General features: G+C 36.7%; 1 protein-coding gene across 16 annotated transcripts in view; it reads right to left on the bottom strand.

Moving 5' to 3' along the window:
• Positions 1 to 14,947, bottom strand: part of MYCBP2 (MYC binding protein 2) — a 197,799-nt gene that overhangs the window by 122,983 nt on the left and 59,869 nt on the right. For 15 of the 16 annotated variants that reach the window (XM_086771604.1, XM_086771620.1, XM_086771629.1 and 12 more), the window contains exons 18-20: positions 11,679 to 11,786; positions 1,676 to 1,795; positions 1,152 to 1,233 (exon numbers count right to left, since the gene is read on the bottom strand). In XM_086771604.1, coding sequence (XP_086627730.1) covers positions 1,152 to 1,233; positions 1,676 to 1,795; positions 11,679 to 11,786 — 310 coding nt within the window. The remainder of the gene's footprint in view (positions 1 to 1,151; positions 1,234 to 1,675; positions 1,796 to 11,678; positions 11,787 to 14,947) is intronic. The other variant, XM_086771646.1, reaches the window with a different exon arrangement.

The following is a 14,947-nucleotide window of genomic DNA, read 5'->3' as shown; positions in this document are numbered from 1 at the left end:
CACTTCCACTAAACTTAGTTTCTGCCTTCCCTCTCCCCCTTTTGTTTAGCGAATCCAACAAAAGTTTTAAGATGATGAAGATTTCTTCAGAAACTTGACAAAACAAGTTATTTGGAAGTCTCCAAGGAGATTAGGAGGATAGATGTTCAGTAATTTTGATCTCACTGCTACAAGAGAAACAGCAGAACTGAAGACAGGTCACGGATGCTCCACTCTGCAAGTCTTTTACATAAGGATACTGGGCATTACTGGAAATACACAAAGCCTCACTGATTCCTATTATTCAAAATTCCCTGTCTTAAGTGTATATGAAATATGTGCATGCCCAAAGAACAAGATTATTAAATTTCCTTTTATGGCAGGACACTGATTCACTACCTACGTGACCAAATGAGATACTAAGGGTGAGATTGAGCTTCACATAAAAGCCACCTACATTTATTTGTCTATGCTTTCACTGTAGTTAATGGAGATCAAGACAACAGTTTACAGAGCCTAAAGCAGATAAACAGTGGCTGGCTAGTCAAATAGCTCTCCAGACTCTGCTGACTTCTCTGTTTTCTTTGACCACTAAGAAAATAAATAGGTCACTCTCATGCTGATATCTAAAGTGTATAGAAAACACAGCCAAGATAAAAGCTTAGTGACTTAATTTTGGAGATTAATAATAAACAAAAAGGAGATTTTGTCATAACTGAACTACTGCCAGTAATGTAATAGAAGTACATTAATCTAAGTTTATAATCTCGTACTACTTGAATTATTGCATATGTAATATTTTGTAGGAATACACAATATGTAATATTTCATAGAAATATTAATGAGATTTCTATGTTATTCACTCGCATATGCAAAGAGAAGTGAAGAAACAAACATTTTATACTCAGTTATCAAAGTTATGCTAATAACTAAGCACAGAAGCCTTCACGTATTAAACAAATTACCTGTAAAGTACAAGAGTATGGTTACTGTTAACAGTGTATCTACCCAGGGAGTTTAAAGGGAATAAAGGCAGAATGTGAGTGCATCAACTGAATTTGGACAGTATTTGCATTTTGCCATTTGTTAGCTACAGAAAAGCAGAGAAATTTAGCCACTTTTTATACAGCAGTACAGCAATACATAATCATCTTCTTCAATTACCAGCTTACCTGGAATTAACATCACCATGTCCAAGTTGCCCATGCTGCCCATATCCAAATGTGTAAACATCACCATTCTCCATCAAAACCACTGAAAAACAAACAAAGAACAATATTTTTCTGCTATGTATATACGTTAATACGGTACTGCATCAGTTCTGGTTAGCCTTTCTGAGTAGCACAGTTAACAATTCCTGCTGAAACACTAAAAGACCTATACCAGATTTCACAGTCCATCACTGCTAGTGTCTCAATGCAGGGCTAGAGTTGTACCACGCAGATGTTGTCAAATGGTTAGAGAATTGCTTAAAAGCTCTCATGTAATTCAATATATGATATTTAGAGTCCTCTTCATTGTTGACAGCTAGCGTAGTAGGCTACAAAACGATAATGCAACCTTTCCAACCTTTAACACTCCCATATACATCCTCATTGAAAATTAAACATAAAGCAGCAAAACCATATATGACAAAATTTAGAAAACAACAACAAAAATTCTACACTCTAACTAACATTTATTTATTTGTTTTTACCTGAGTGGTGAAATCCACAGCTGACTTGTACAGCTCGCAGTTCACAGTCAAAGCGGACAGCCCCTGGTGGATAGGTTGTGATTTTGCTAGCATCCTTCTCGCCTCTTTCTCCACTGCCGTCTACAAACAAAACTTACAATCATATCCTGTGTCTTCTAAAAGAGTTACATTAGAAGAATGAATAGAACAATAGTAAATAACTCCCCACCCCGTCATTTGTAAAGCAGGAGAAAGAACTCACAGAATAGTAAGAGAGACAGCTCAAAATGTGGCATCAAAGCAGATGTGAAAGACGACAGAAACTCTATTTCTAAATAGCCTACTACAAAGTTACACACTGGAAAATATCACATCCTCTAAAGTAGGAACTTCCATAGAGGAGATGAAAATGACCACAGGAAATTCAAACAACTTCAGAAGTTTTGCTTAATATCCATCATTTTCATTCTTCAATAAAATAGCAGTATAAGGTAGACAGAAAGCACTGTAGTTAAACTCAATATGCATAGCCTGGTCTGGTTTTTTTTCCCCAATCACTACATGTTACGGATTTTACTTGACTACAACTTGGCCATATAGCCCTTGTTTTACATAACTAATAATTACTTATGCAGATCCTTTCTAACAATGCCAACACACTTGCTACTAGCATGTCTGTTTCCTGTCCATTTAAGATGCATTTTCAGGCACTGTTTCTATGATTTATTTTAGCCTGAAGTGCATTGTCAGTTCCTAAAGTCACACTGCCCTTGTATCACACAAAGTCACTGAAGTGACAAACAGATGTATTATTTAGAAACTTCTTGAAAGCCACTATCTTCTCCAGAAATCAGAATATTTAAGTCATCTAACAATTAGATTATAATTAAACTATATGGTCACAGGGTCATAAAGGAAGGTAGTTTCATAATACTAGCAGGAAAACAACATGCCAGAGAAATAGACATGTTCATCACCATTAAAACACCTATACCTGTGTAGAAATCTGGCAATGAAAGCTTTAAAAAAAGTGTATTTTCACAATGAAATATTTTATATATGACCTCAGTCATACTATATCTAGCATAGAGAAATGAAAGAAAATACATGAAGCGAAAAATAACTGCACACAGGAGATTTCACAGTCTTTCTGTGAAAATTCTCACAGATTACTGCTTTATTAACAAAATTGATACAGGGAAGCAATTGCTGCTCAAAGCATTCAAGCTGTTGTTAATTTAGATCTATATTTGTAATCTCTGCACCTCTTCCAGAATAACCATTAGTAGAAGTCTGAATTCTGAGAATTCATTATTCATTGTGTGTGTGCAGCATAGCACTTAAAGACTTACAAATCTTTCAGACTTAAAATATTATTCTGTTTTTATACATACTGCTCAAACTTTCTTTCCTTTTTTTTTTTTTTTTTTTTTTGCATGGAAACTGCTGAAACAGTAAAGTCAGCATTTTTATAATAAACCAGTTTTAACAAATCTTACTGTTCTGGCAATAAAGCTATTTTCTAGTGATGGATGAGAAAATGGACAGAAATTACATGAATCTCCATGTAGTTTACATCTGTAAAGGAACAGTGCATATAGGTATTAAGTAATGCTTTTGAAGAATTAGGTTTAATAGTGTAGGTAAAGTATCCCTTTGAAAACATGGGTGTCCTTCATCAAAAAGAATTATACTTGCACTACATGTTGGATATATGCGAAAAGGAGACATACTAAAGAAATTGTCTAGCTTTCAGAATTGCCATGGGATTTTTTTTAAGGTCTTCCAACAAGGTCGGTTGTGTACTACCAGACTGCATATGCATTAGAAGAAATGTTTCTGAAGGTATGTCTGCAGCTTCTTTTGTATGAACAACAAAAGAAAATACAAAGAGACAGAATTGTTAACGACAACAACAAAAGCCCCTTGAAAATATAGAATTTTTCCTCCTAGTCATGTAATTCTGCCTTAACATGCTCCTAGTATTTTAGTCAACAATTTGTCTATTTCTCAAATACAGTACCTCTGAACTTTTTATGCCTACTTTTGCATTAAAGTGTACATGCCAAAGTAATCAAGAGATGGTTCTAAGGGCTAATATTGCCACCAAAATTATTTATTCAGCAAGTGGCCTACTTACTGCTTCTCGCTTTCAGGCAAGTTTTTCAGATAGGAGCAGAAAAAAAGGCTAATTGTACTGTAAGTCTACCTGTGGCCCCTGTCTCTCCTCCCTCAATCACTGATGACTGTAACAAAAAATGTAAGTTCTCCCACTGTGCACATGCACTTGAACAGTCACCAGCCACGAGGGCACATGTCTAGCAAGCATAGCTGCATGCTCTTCCTACAATGAAACAAACTAAATGAACAGCAACCATGTCACCTATGCCAAGTCATATTAACAAAATTTAGCAGAAGTTGTATTCTGGTCATGTAACAGTGACATATCAAGCCATCTGCAGACACCTGAACAAGTACAGGTGCACCTCCTGCCTCACCATAAGAAAAACATAATGCTCTTAAGTGCTTCAACAAGTACTAATCAATAGCTGAAGATTGCTTTTTCTCAAATGACACACATGTGATCATGCCTTTACATAAAAGAAGATTCTAGATATATTTCCATTTTTCCAAAGTTGCAAAAGAAAGCATAACGCCGCATTACCCTTAAGGAAACACTATACTACTGTGAAAGACTTAGACACAAGTACATTCCCAGGAAAAATTTTTTGCAATTCCTTATGCAAGAAATAAATTTATTTTAAAGAAAAAGTTTTACAGAGCTGTCATTTTCAAATTCCAAAGCTAACTTCTCAAAGCCTTTAGGAATCCAGGAACGGAAGCAACTGACTTCCGTACATATCCTACTTTGCTTAAGTGTGAAATTTGCAAACTGAAAACAGAACTCCTCTCAGCCTTCTTTGTGTGGTTAGTAACTGTCTCACGAGTTTTAGATCAGCTGGATCTTCAGAACTCAATAAGCACGCTAAAATAATTTATGTGGGATAAGTACAAAATTCTTGTAACAAAAAAAAAGTAATATTCAGCTAGTCTTGTTTAGGAAAAAAAAAAAGTCTTTTGACTAAAATATACAAAACTAAATAGAATATCACTACTTACTTTTAGAGCAATACTTCTGGGCTATACTGTTTATCTGTGTACTCTATTACATGGTCAACGCCTATTGTAATTTTCTAGCAGTACTATCCAGGAGAACCAAGTTCTACAAACTCTTACACTTAGAGATAAGAATGCAGATAAAATGGGTCATTCCACTTCCTTTCAGTACTTTCACAGTCAAATTTTTTTTCAGTGAAAGACAGACACAGCCTATTTGCACGTGTCTTGAGGACCACTTGTAACTGGAGATGGACACTTGCTTTTCTTTAAATTGTACAAATATTCATTTCATTAGAAGTAATACCAAAACAACTGTTCCTAAAAGGGAAGCATAGAAAGAAAGACTACCAAGGCAGAGATTCTTCTGGTTGAATTAATGGAACCTTGCAAGCAGAGAAAGTTAGTACTTCCAGTGCTACCCAGCTAGACTACCAGTGAACAGAAAAACTTGGACTTTCATCTCTCTGAGAAGAAGAAAGCACCAAGGAAAAGCTCCAAAATGCTTCCTGCTGTCAACACTGAGGGGTGGTCTCCATGAACAGGTTTTCATCTTGGTTATCTTATATAGATGTGGAAGGAAAGCAAGATAATTGGAAATACAACCAGCTACCCCCCCACCACTCCCCACCCCCAGTCCATTTTCCTTAGAAAATTCTTAACTCCTGAAGACAATTTTTCCCTCTGTGAAATATGCTCAAAAGTTCTCATCTGCTATTGCTACCAAAAAAAAAAAAAAAAAAAGCAAAAGCTGCTTTCCAGGAATGAAGAAAAAGCTCATTCAGTCCCCATAGAAAGTGAAGTCATAAGTTATAAATGAGAGTTCTGCTGGCAAAAAAAAAAAAAAAAAAAATCAACATCATTATAGAATGGCATCTAAGACCCTTGGTCCAGACCTGAGGAAAAACATTTTGTTAGTGTTCCTCAGCTGTACTAAGTGATTATATTTTGCTTCTCACTGACCATCTCTGGAGAAGGGAAAAAGCACATCTAAAGATGCTAAATGCATTTCTTTTCCCCACAGATGAAAAGCTTTAATGCAATATGACCATATTCTGAGAATAACTGTCTCTCTAGACCACATCATTTGCCACACATCTTTGTTCAGTTCAGCAGTGATTTCCCAAATAAAGCATATCAGTCAAGTCACTGGTAGGTATCTGTGATGTTCAACTCTCACAGGATGTTCTGAATGCCTTAATATCATCTATAGGCTTTATATACAGCATTACTTGAACAAATCAGGCTGTGATTGTAGCTTCTTGGCTGTCCACCACAGGCTTCAGCTGAAATATCTGCAACCAATATTATAGCTACAGTGCAGGGGAGGAAGAAATTGACCCCTGCTTGTGAAAATCACCCACTCTATGAGAAAAAATTAAGTCTGTTGCATGCCTGAGAGGTTGCTACAGAGCTTTCTTGAGCTTGTAAGTGAAATTTGATAGGCAGAATCACAAGCACATAACACTTAGGATAATGTGATAATAAACTTGCATTCTAATTACAAACTCAGTAATAACTGTGTTCTGAATTTTTGTACCAGTACTAACTTACCTGCTCAGTTCAGCCAAAAAGTAAATGGAAACAGCAATCTACTGGCCAAATAACTTATTCCATTGCTTGACCTGGATGCAAGTAAAACTGCAATACTGAGCAATGGCAAAGCACATTCATCATCTCCATGTACTTATTTTTCTATGCTATACGAATACAAACCAAAAGAAGTGTATTTGCCTGAGAGCACGATTTCTCAGGCATTTTCTATTACTTGGATAGCTTGCCAAGTAGAAATGTATGTTTTGGAGGAGCAGAGATCCACCTCTAGCCTCTTTCCAACAGAGGACAGAAACTAGGAAAGCTCATTCAATGTTGTCTTCTTGAATTAGGTATTCAGCTTAAATTTACAAGTGGACAAGGAGGTATACATTTTAAGTTAGCTTATTCTCCATAGATACCAAAAGGATCTTACAAAATGACAAGAATACCTTTTCAAATAATTTAATAAGTGTAACTTCTGGAGTAAGTAATTTAAGTGGTGGGCTTCCTTGAGAGACAAGTATCAACAAGTTCTGAACTCTAGAAAATGAATCAAAGCTCATATCAATGCTATACTTTATCCACTTATTCAATAGAGGGAATTTCTTCAGCAGTTTCTTTCTCTATCAGACACTGCTGGTCCTGCTTTGTTTATGATTCGCAGTGGTTCACAGACATAAGTCTTCAGTTGCAGTATATGACACAAAGTTATTACTAACCTTTTCAAAATTCTGGGCAACTTCATCTAATTAAATTTAACTCTCCAAAAAGAATTACTGAATGACGGGGAAGAGAGGGGCTGATGATGAAGTTTGAACACAGAGACAGAACTCATAATAACGAAAAAGGTATGTTATAAAGAAAGTCAATTTTGTTACTAACAAATTAATATTTGTTGTCATGATAACACACGTCAATTGCTGCTGATTATGTATGCTTTTGAGGTTTGACACACTCTTGCATTCTTCAAGCATCAAATTCCAAAAATGTCTCTGTCTGAAGTGCCTTCTTATTGATGGAAGAGTGTAAAAACCTAGTCAGAAAAAGTGGCTCTGAAACGTTTTTGGTGCAACCTTTAGCATCTTAAACAAAGGGCAAAAGTCTTAAGCAACACATCTTCAGTCGTGTTTTGATTTTTTTTTTTCAGAACTTAGCACGTGAAAACCAGACTGTTAAACTATGGAAATGTCAATATGGCACATATAAAGACTACAATATCATTAACTTCTATTAAGTCTTAGATGTAGGTTTTAATTGCCATCTCTCTTTCTCCAAGGAGTACTTCAAACTACCTTATTCTTCTGACAGTCTATTTTAAAGTTAAAAAGTAAATTTTCTGGAACATCTGGTAATTTTGTATTAGCATTTGCAAAATGGTTGATATATAGCTTGTTCCATCCACTCATGTTCAGCTTCAACTAACCTTTGTCCTTTTAAGGGTATTTGGTTTTATATTGTTTAGAACATTTTTTTCATTACCACTACTCCCAAATACAGGAAAAAGGTGGCATTTGCCTGCAGAATCTTAATTGACGCAAGGAGCTTTGGTTTTAATTGCTATTCCGTTCATTTCTACAGTTGAGAAAATTCTACAAACTTCCATTAATCTTTTTTACTCAGATCTCTAGTGACTAAATCCACAGGGATTGGAGACGCAAGCTGGGAACTCACTACCTCATTAAAGAATGAGGATGAAGCACAAGCTCATTTTTCTTGTTAATGTCAAATCCCTCCATGAATACCAAGAAAGTGGTGTCTACTCCTTATACTTGTAATGAAGACAGAAAGATTATACTTACACTTAATATGCATTTTTTGGTAATAACAAGGGCATGCAGATCCTATAAATGTAAAATGAGTAGATGACAATGGCAAGCCTTCCAGAAAATGGGTATTTTGATGAAGTTGAAGGAGTTTTCAACCAGGCAACTCAACAGAAGAATTCCACAAGTGAAAAAACATGTGAATATGATAATATGTCCAAGTACATATCAAATATACTTTTTAAGTTAGGCCATAGCTATCAGTCCTGAAGAAGCTGTTTACATTCACGTTTAATATCATTATCAAGAGAAGTTCTGCACCTGCAAATAGAGAAGCAGGAACAAGTACCAGCAGTTTTAGTACTGGCCTCATCAGCACTACCAGTCGAAATAAATGTTCCTTGCCGGAAGATCTTCAAGGTCTGGTGAAGAATTAAAAGACTTCTTCTGAAGTAAGAATGTCAGTTTGGAAAGCATCTCAATGTGCTGGTTTTTTGCAGTGGGGCTAGAGGGGAGGGGGGAGTGGGCTACAGTGGCAGCTTCTGTGAGAAGCTGCTAGAAGTTTCCCCTTTGTCCAGTGGACTTGACAGGGTCTAGTGCAGACCCACTGCTGGCCAGGGCCAAGCCAATTGGTTACAGTGATAACACCTCTGTTAGAACATATTTAAGATGGGGAAAATTAAACAAACAAACAAAAAAGAGTGAAGAAGTAGAAGCAGAAGCAGAGAGGGGAAGGCATGAGCCTGCGGTCCCCACTCTCTGGCCTCCGGCCAGGTGGCCATCTGGGCCTGACTCCGCCCAGACCGCTCAGCCTGACCAACAGAAATGAAAAGAGATGTGAAGAGAACTTGAGAGGCATCTGCTTGCTGATTGTGAAGAATTTCTTGTGAGAGGAACGGCTGCAGACACCAAGGTCAGTGAAGAAGGAGGGGGAGGAATAACATTGCTCCTGGCAGAGATTCCCCTGCAGCCCATGGAGGTCCATGGAGGAGCAGAGATCCACCTGCAGCCCATGAAGGACCCCACGCCGGAGCAGTCGGATGCCTGAAGGAGGCTGTGGCCTGTGGAGGGCCTGCGCTGAGGCAGCCTGTTCCTGAGTGACTACACCCCACGGAAAATGACCTGCACTGTAGCAGTTCATGAAGGACTGTAGTCTGTGGGAGGGACCCCACGCTGGAGCAGGGGAGGAATGTGAGGAGTTCTTCCCCTGAGGAGGAAGGAGCAGCATAAAGTGACATGCAATGAAATGACCATAACCCCCATTCCCTCTATGCCACTTGGGGCAGGGTGGGGGAGGGAAGGAGGTAGAGATAATTTGAAATTAAGTAAAACCTGAGAAGAGGGGAGGGCTAGGGGGAAGTTGGTTTGTTCTCTCTACTTATCCTGCTTTGGTTTATTATTAATTGCAACAGTTTTCCCCAAGTCAAGTCTGTTTTGCCTATAACAGTAACTCCACTGATCTCTCCCTGTCCTTATCTCAAACCTTGAGCCTTCTGTTTTATTATCTCTTCCCCATTTCCTCGGAGTGTTGGGGGAGCGAGTGAGAGGCTGTGTAGCTTGGTCCTGAGTGGGGCTAAACTACGACAGTGATACAGAAGTAAAATAAAACAGCATGCTGATTTCAATATTGTAATATCCTTTTACTACAGTCAACATCCCTGCCTCAGATTGCTTGATTATTTCTTTTACATTCCATGTATAGTAAAAGAGGCATGCCTTTTAAGATGAGGTATACTTCTTATCTTTTTCATGACTCCCACCTTCCCCATTACTTTGATAACAATCCACTTCACCAGTTTTCCTTTTTCCCTTGGATGCTCTTCCAGGAGTTAAAGGGGCATTTCTAGTTTCTAGTGGAATTTATGGTCATCTTTTCAGAAGCAATCTTCTGAGGCAGAGAAGGGCCTCAAAATTCACTTGTAAAGATGTCACAATCTTCCTTATCTGTCTAGCATGAGACAAAGAACTAAAAGAAACTGAATGTTTCTTCACATATAGTGTTCCTCAAGGAAAAATAAATGTTCAGTACTACGGAGCATATCTTAACAAAACCATTCAGCACAATACAGAGCTCTGTATTGTTCTTACAACTCTAAGAAGTAATGTAAACCTCAAACTAACACTAATGAATATACCTTTTGTAAGGAGATACTTGCGCTGAATGGAGCTACAACTACTAACACATGTCGAAAAAGTACAGATGTAGGCAGGATGAGCACGCTCCTTTATGCACTTGCCTATAAGGTCAAGGGCTTACAAGCAGTACAACTAGCAGTAGCATCCAGCTCATGAATAGTGGTCATCAGCAAACTGTCACTGAAATTACAGCATTCAGGTTCCGTATGTTTTGTCTTTCAGCATCCAATCTCTCCAAGGGAGATTATGGTAGTTTATTCTATGTAATTCATCAAGACTTAAAGCTCAGACGATATGTTTTCCAAACAGACTGAATATATGTTAGGCAAATACAAAGGACCAGATTCTGCTTTCATTTCTGTAAAATAAACTTGAGATGATTTCATGAACCAGTATGTTCATAACTAGGTAGGCCTATCCACCCACACACACTGAAATCATATCCCAAAGTCTTCCAAGTATCATACAACTGGTCTGCATTCATGCCAAACACTATCACTAACTTCTGTTAATTCAACTGAAATGTCATTCTAACAATTCTTTTCATATTTAGCTGTTCTTTAAAAAAAAATAGTTGAAGTGTTGCAGGCCCTCACCATTTTAGGAGCTTTCTACATTCTTTCATCAGGTCCGTAATCTATATTTAACCTATTTATCCTTTATATATAAATACATATGCACAGACACATCTGTATACAGAGATATAAAAACTACAATCAGATTTGATACAGTTCAACTCTAATAAATTCAGCTGAATTTTTTTAGTAACACACTACCTCTTCCTAAAAGAAAAAAATTCAAAGTATAATGAATTTGCCTTCCAGACATATAAAAATATGAGGAATATCAAAGACACCTCCTTACTTACATCCTGCAAAAGAATGTTTAACTCAAGAATATCGCAGCATAAAATCTGTACTTTTATTTGTATTCTCACCGTTTAAAGCTAGTTAAAGAAAACCCGATGTTGTTTATATTAAGTATTTCATTTCTAAAAAGGGCTTCTTAAAAGATATCATACCTATGAAAAATTTTATGCTAGAATTAGGAAGTCTGGAATTGATATCTTAGAACAATCACCCCAGATATACAACACAAAGGTTCAAAAAAATAATGCAAATGCAATGCAGCAGTCTGAGTCACTGGAAGTAAAACTGAAGAACCTTAGGAGCAAGACAGCAGTAGAAATGAGAAAAGATGCAGAGAAAGACAATGTATATTTCATTAACCAAAAAAAAAAAAAAAAAAAAGGAAAGAAAAACAAAGGATGATGCAGACAACCAAATATTTACACTTTTTAAAATGGTCAACACTTAAATGCTTTTTCTTTCTCCTCAGGTAACAAGACACTAACAAGAAGAAAGGCAGTACTCATTCTGTGCAGTTCTTTGAAAAGACAGATTCAGTGCATGGCAGAAGTGACTGGGAGGATGGCCTTATTTCCACCCTAGTCAGTAAGGAAGACCAAATACCTTTATGCTTGTCCCGTTTATGCTTTAGCTGTGCTGGATGGGGTCTGATTCTGGCTAGTGCCTGTTCGCGATGGTTCATAAAAATAGGACCAGGAAATACAAGGGGGCCTGAGGAGAAACATTTTGCACATGCATAGGAAAGCTCACAAAATGGAAACAGTGTGTTAAACAAAATTCAAATTAAAAGCAATGAAAAAAAAGAATAATTACATAATAATCTTGTTTTCCTATATTCAAAAAGGTCTAAATAAAAGAAAGTTGCCATTTCTTGATAATAAGTACAAAATATTATGCAAAGAAACAACATATATCCCACAGTGACAGTTTTATCTGAACTTGTAAGTATGCAACTGTACTCCAAGCAATGGAAATACAATAGACCCACACCAGAGTAAACTTAGATAGCAAATATTCATTACTGTCTTCAGTAGTTAAAAAGATTAATTATCATGCCTTACATCCTACAATATTACATTCAAAATACTAATTTGGAAGAATATTATCAAATCAATGCTAAACTAAAAAAATATAACCATAAGACTGTTCATAATTACCATACCTAAAATGCAGAGTTATCATTTATAAAGAAAATAGCTATCCAAAAAACATCTGTTCTGTGAAGAAAATCATTCAAATAATATTTTTTTTCCTATGTACTTACTAATTATGAAATCTATTTCAGATATTTTAAAAATATTTCCCATCCACGTAAAGGTCTTTATGAGAAGGTTTGTATTTGAGGAAAGTAATAAATATTTAAAATTTTTTCCAGACTACTTTTTCTTTCTAAAATCTAGACCTAAGCAGTGCTGTATTAAGTTTAATTGAGGCTGATTATACATAGACCATAGACCAGCAATTTGTTCCTTAAAACTGTATTTTTACCTCTATTTTAAAGGTTAAGTACACCAACAAGAACTTCTTTGGAGGCATCTCCTTCTTCCAAAAGTCTCACATTCAATGTAAACTATGAATCAAGAGCAGCTAATTCTGCCAAGTGCCAGGACCTAGTCCTTACAGGGACTTCCAAAAAAAAAAAAAAACAAAAACAAAAACCAAAACAAAACAAAAACCCAAACAACCCCACTAAAACACCCTAAATCAGGCTTTGTGTCATGTTATAAACAGCTTACATGAAACTTGAACACAAGTATTCCTCATCCTTCTCCAAAATCATTGATACTCTATTTCCTTAGTGGAAATTCATTGATAAGTTAAGGAAGGCTAACTTTTAAAAAACGCCCACTGTCTCAGGTTTCCTGCTGTCAGCTTTAGTCCATCAGTTCCTTTACTAACAGTAAACAGTATGGAAAGAAATTTAAGTGGAAGTAGGCCAGATTTATCTAGCTTTAGAACCTTCTGATGAACAAACTTCTCTTCACACAAACACAAGTTCCCAAACTTTAGCATTAACTTAAAAAAAGAAAATTAAAAGTGTTTTTAAAATCCATTACTACCTTTCCCTCTAGCTTTGCGATTCATACATGTGTTAGCTAATACAATGGCAAGAAAACTCATTAATCACGTCTATTTCTACACACGGCATAGATTTTTTTGTTTGTTTTGGTTCTGATGTATTTATCTGGACTCTCTTTATCCCAAAATAGGTCCCTTTGTTAATTAAGAACACCTTCTGATGATCAAGGATCACCATCTGCTTTTGCTTTATCTTTGTCTTGCAGATTCTTCCTTTAATTGTCTTGCTATTGCTCCCATTTTTCACAGGCTCCTCTCAATTGGAGCTTCCATTTAATAGATACATTTTTGGTAAAGACTGCTTTCTGCCAGGCCATTTGCTGTGTTTAATATCCTACTTTCCAGTGTTTAGACTTACACTGAAAATTATACCACACTTTCCCTCCTTTCAAGTTGGGGGAGAGACACTGAGAAGTATACTGAGGAAGACCACGAAAAAGCAAGGGGAGAGAGACAAATGACAGGCAAATTATGAAAGCTAAAAATGTTTGAAGGACAAAAGACAGAGAGGAAAGCTGGATGAAGAACAGGAGAAAATAAGAAAAAAAAAGGGAAATAAAAAATAAGACTTGCTTATGGAGAAGTTCCTAATAAAATGAAAAGCCGAAGAAACAGAACGGACATGACAATACTACAGAAGTGAAACTCAGGTTAGAAAAGTTGCAAAAAGAGATGCAAAGACTGCAAAGTGCGGCTTGAAGCATGTGGATCCAAGATATTTGTGGGTAACCAAACAGAAGAAGTGATCTCTAGATAGCTTAGGCAAAATTTCTCAAGTTCCAGAAAACGCCTGCACAACAAACAGCCCAGGGGACAAGACAGACAGCCCTGAAGGCAGGCTTTGGCATTTCAGTGCTGAGAGCAAAGATGCCTAAAAAAAAAAAAAGAGAGAATTTCAGGAGGACAGAAGGAAGTGAAGTACATTAGGGCGAGTAAAAACTACTGGAGATACAGGAGACCAAGAATGTTCAGAAAGCACAAAAGGCTGTCAGCTCCAGCATGGTGCTAGCACACAGCTGCCTTTAGTAGCCAGGCCACTCATCTGAATTACAACTCCACAGTCAAGATGACAGCTCCGTAACAGTATCTAAACTTCTGACCATAGCAAGATTTATCTCTGCATCTGGATATTCCTCTGTACTCTACATTCCCACCCATTGTGTAAAGAACCTGAATCCAAAATAAAGTTAAATGCAACATATTTCCATTTCATAATAATTTGTATCCAATCAATGTATCAAGATGTGCAATGCTGCCATCCTCTTTGGCTTTTTATGCATGCTAAATCTGTAACATGGCCATAACATGATAGGAAATATCTACATTTTGATTACATGATGATGCCTGCATGTTCCAGCACGTTCTGCATGTTCCAGCTGCACGTGCTAGCACGATGTAAAGTACCTCCTCTCCCTCCAAAATAACACCACAGGAAACAAAACACTAGGAACAACTCATATAGACAGTTATCTGCTCTCTGCTTACATTTAATGTTGCCTGTACAAAGGGAGCAGAGTTTAGATATTACAAATCATTCTGGTGGAGCAATTCAGTCATGCATTAGATACTTCCTTTATTTTGTTAAAAAATGCCTGCAGAGTTATTATTTGAAAAAACTCTTCTAGAATCCTCTAACATAGATTTACATTGGGAATTACAACCTATTACTATTCTCACTTATTTCAGTAGCTCAAGTTATAGAGTTCAGCAAAGGAGAGTCAGCGGTAGACTGCAGTGCTGCTATTTCAAATCAGCTGCTATATGACGCAAAATGACATTCACTCTCTCCCTTT

Source organism: Chlamydotis macqueenii, chromosome 1 (assembly GCF_036417535.1).
Source record: "Chlamydotis macqueenii isolate bChlMac1 chromosome 1, bChlMac1.mat, whole genome shotgun sequence".
NCBI classification, from domain to species: Eukaryota; Metazoa; Chordata; class Aves; order Otidiformes; family Otididae; genus Chlamydotis; species Chlamydotis macqueenii.
This window is presented reverse-complemented; position numbering and strand designations above follow the sequence as displayed.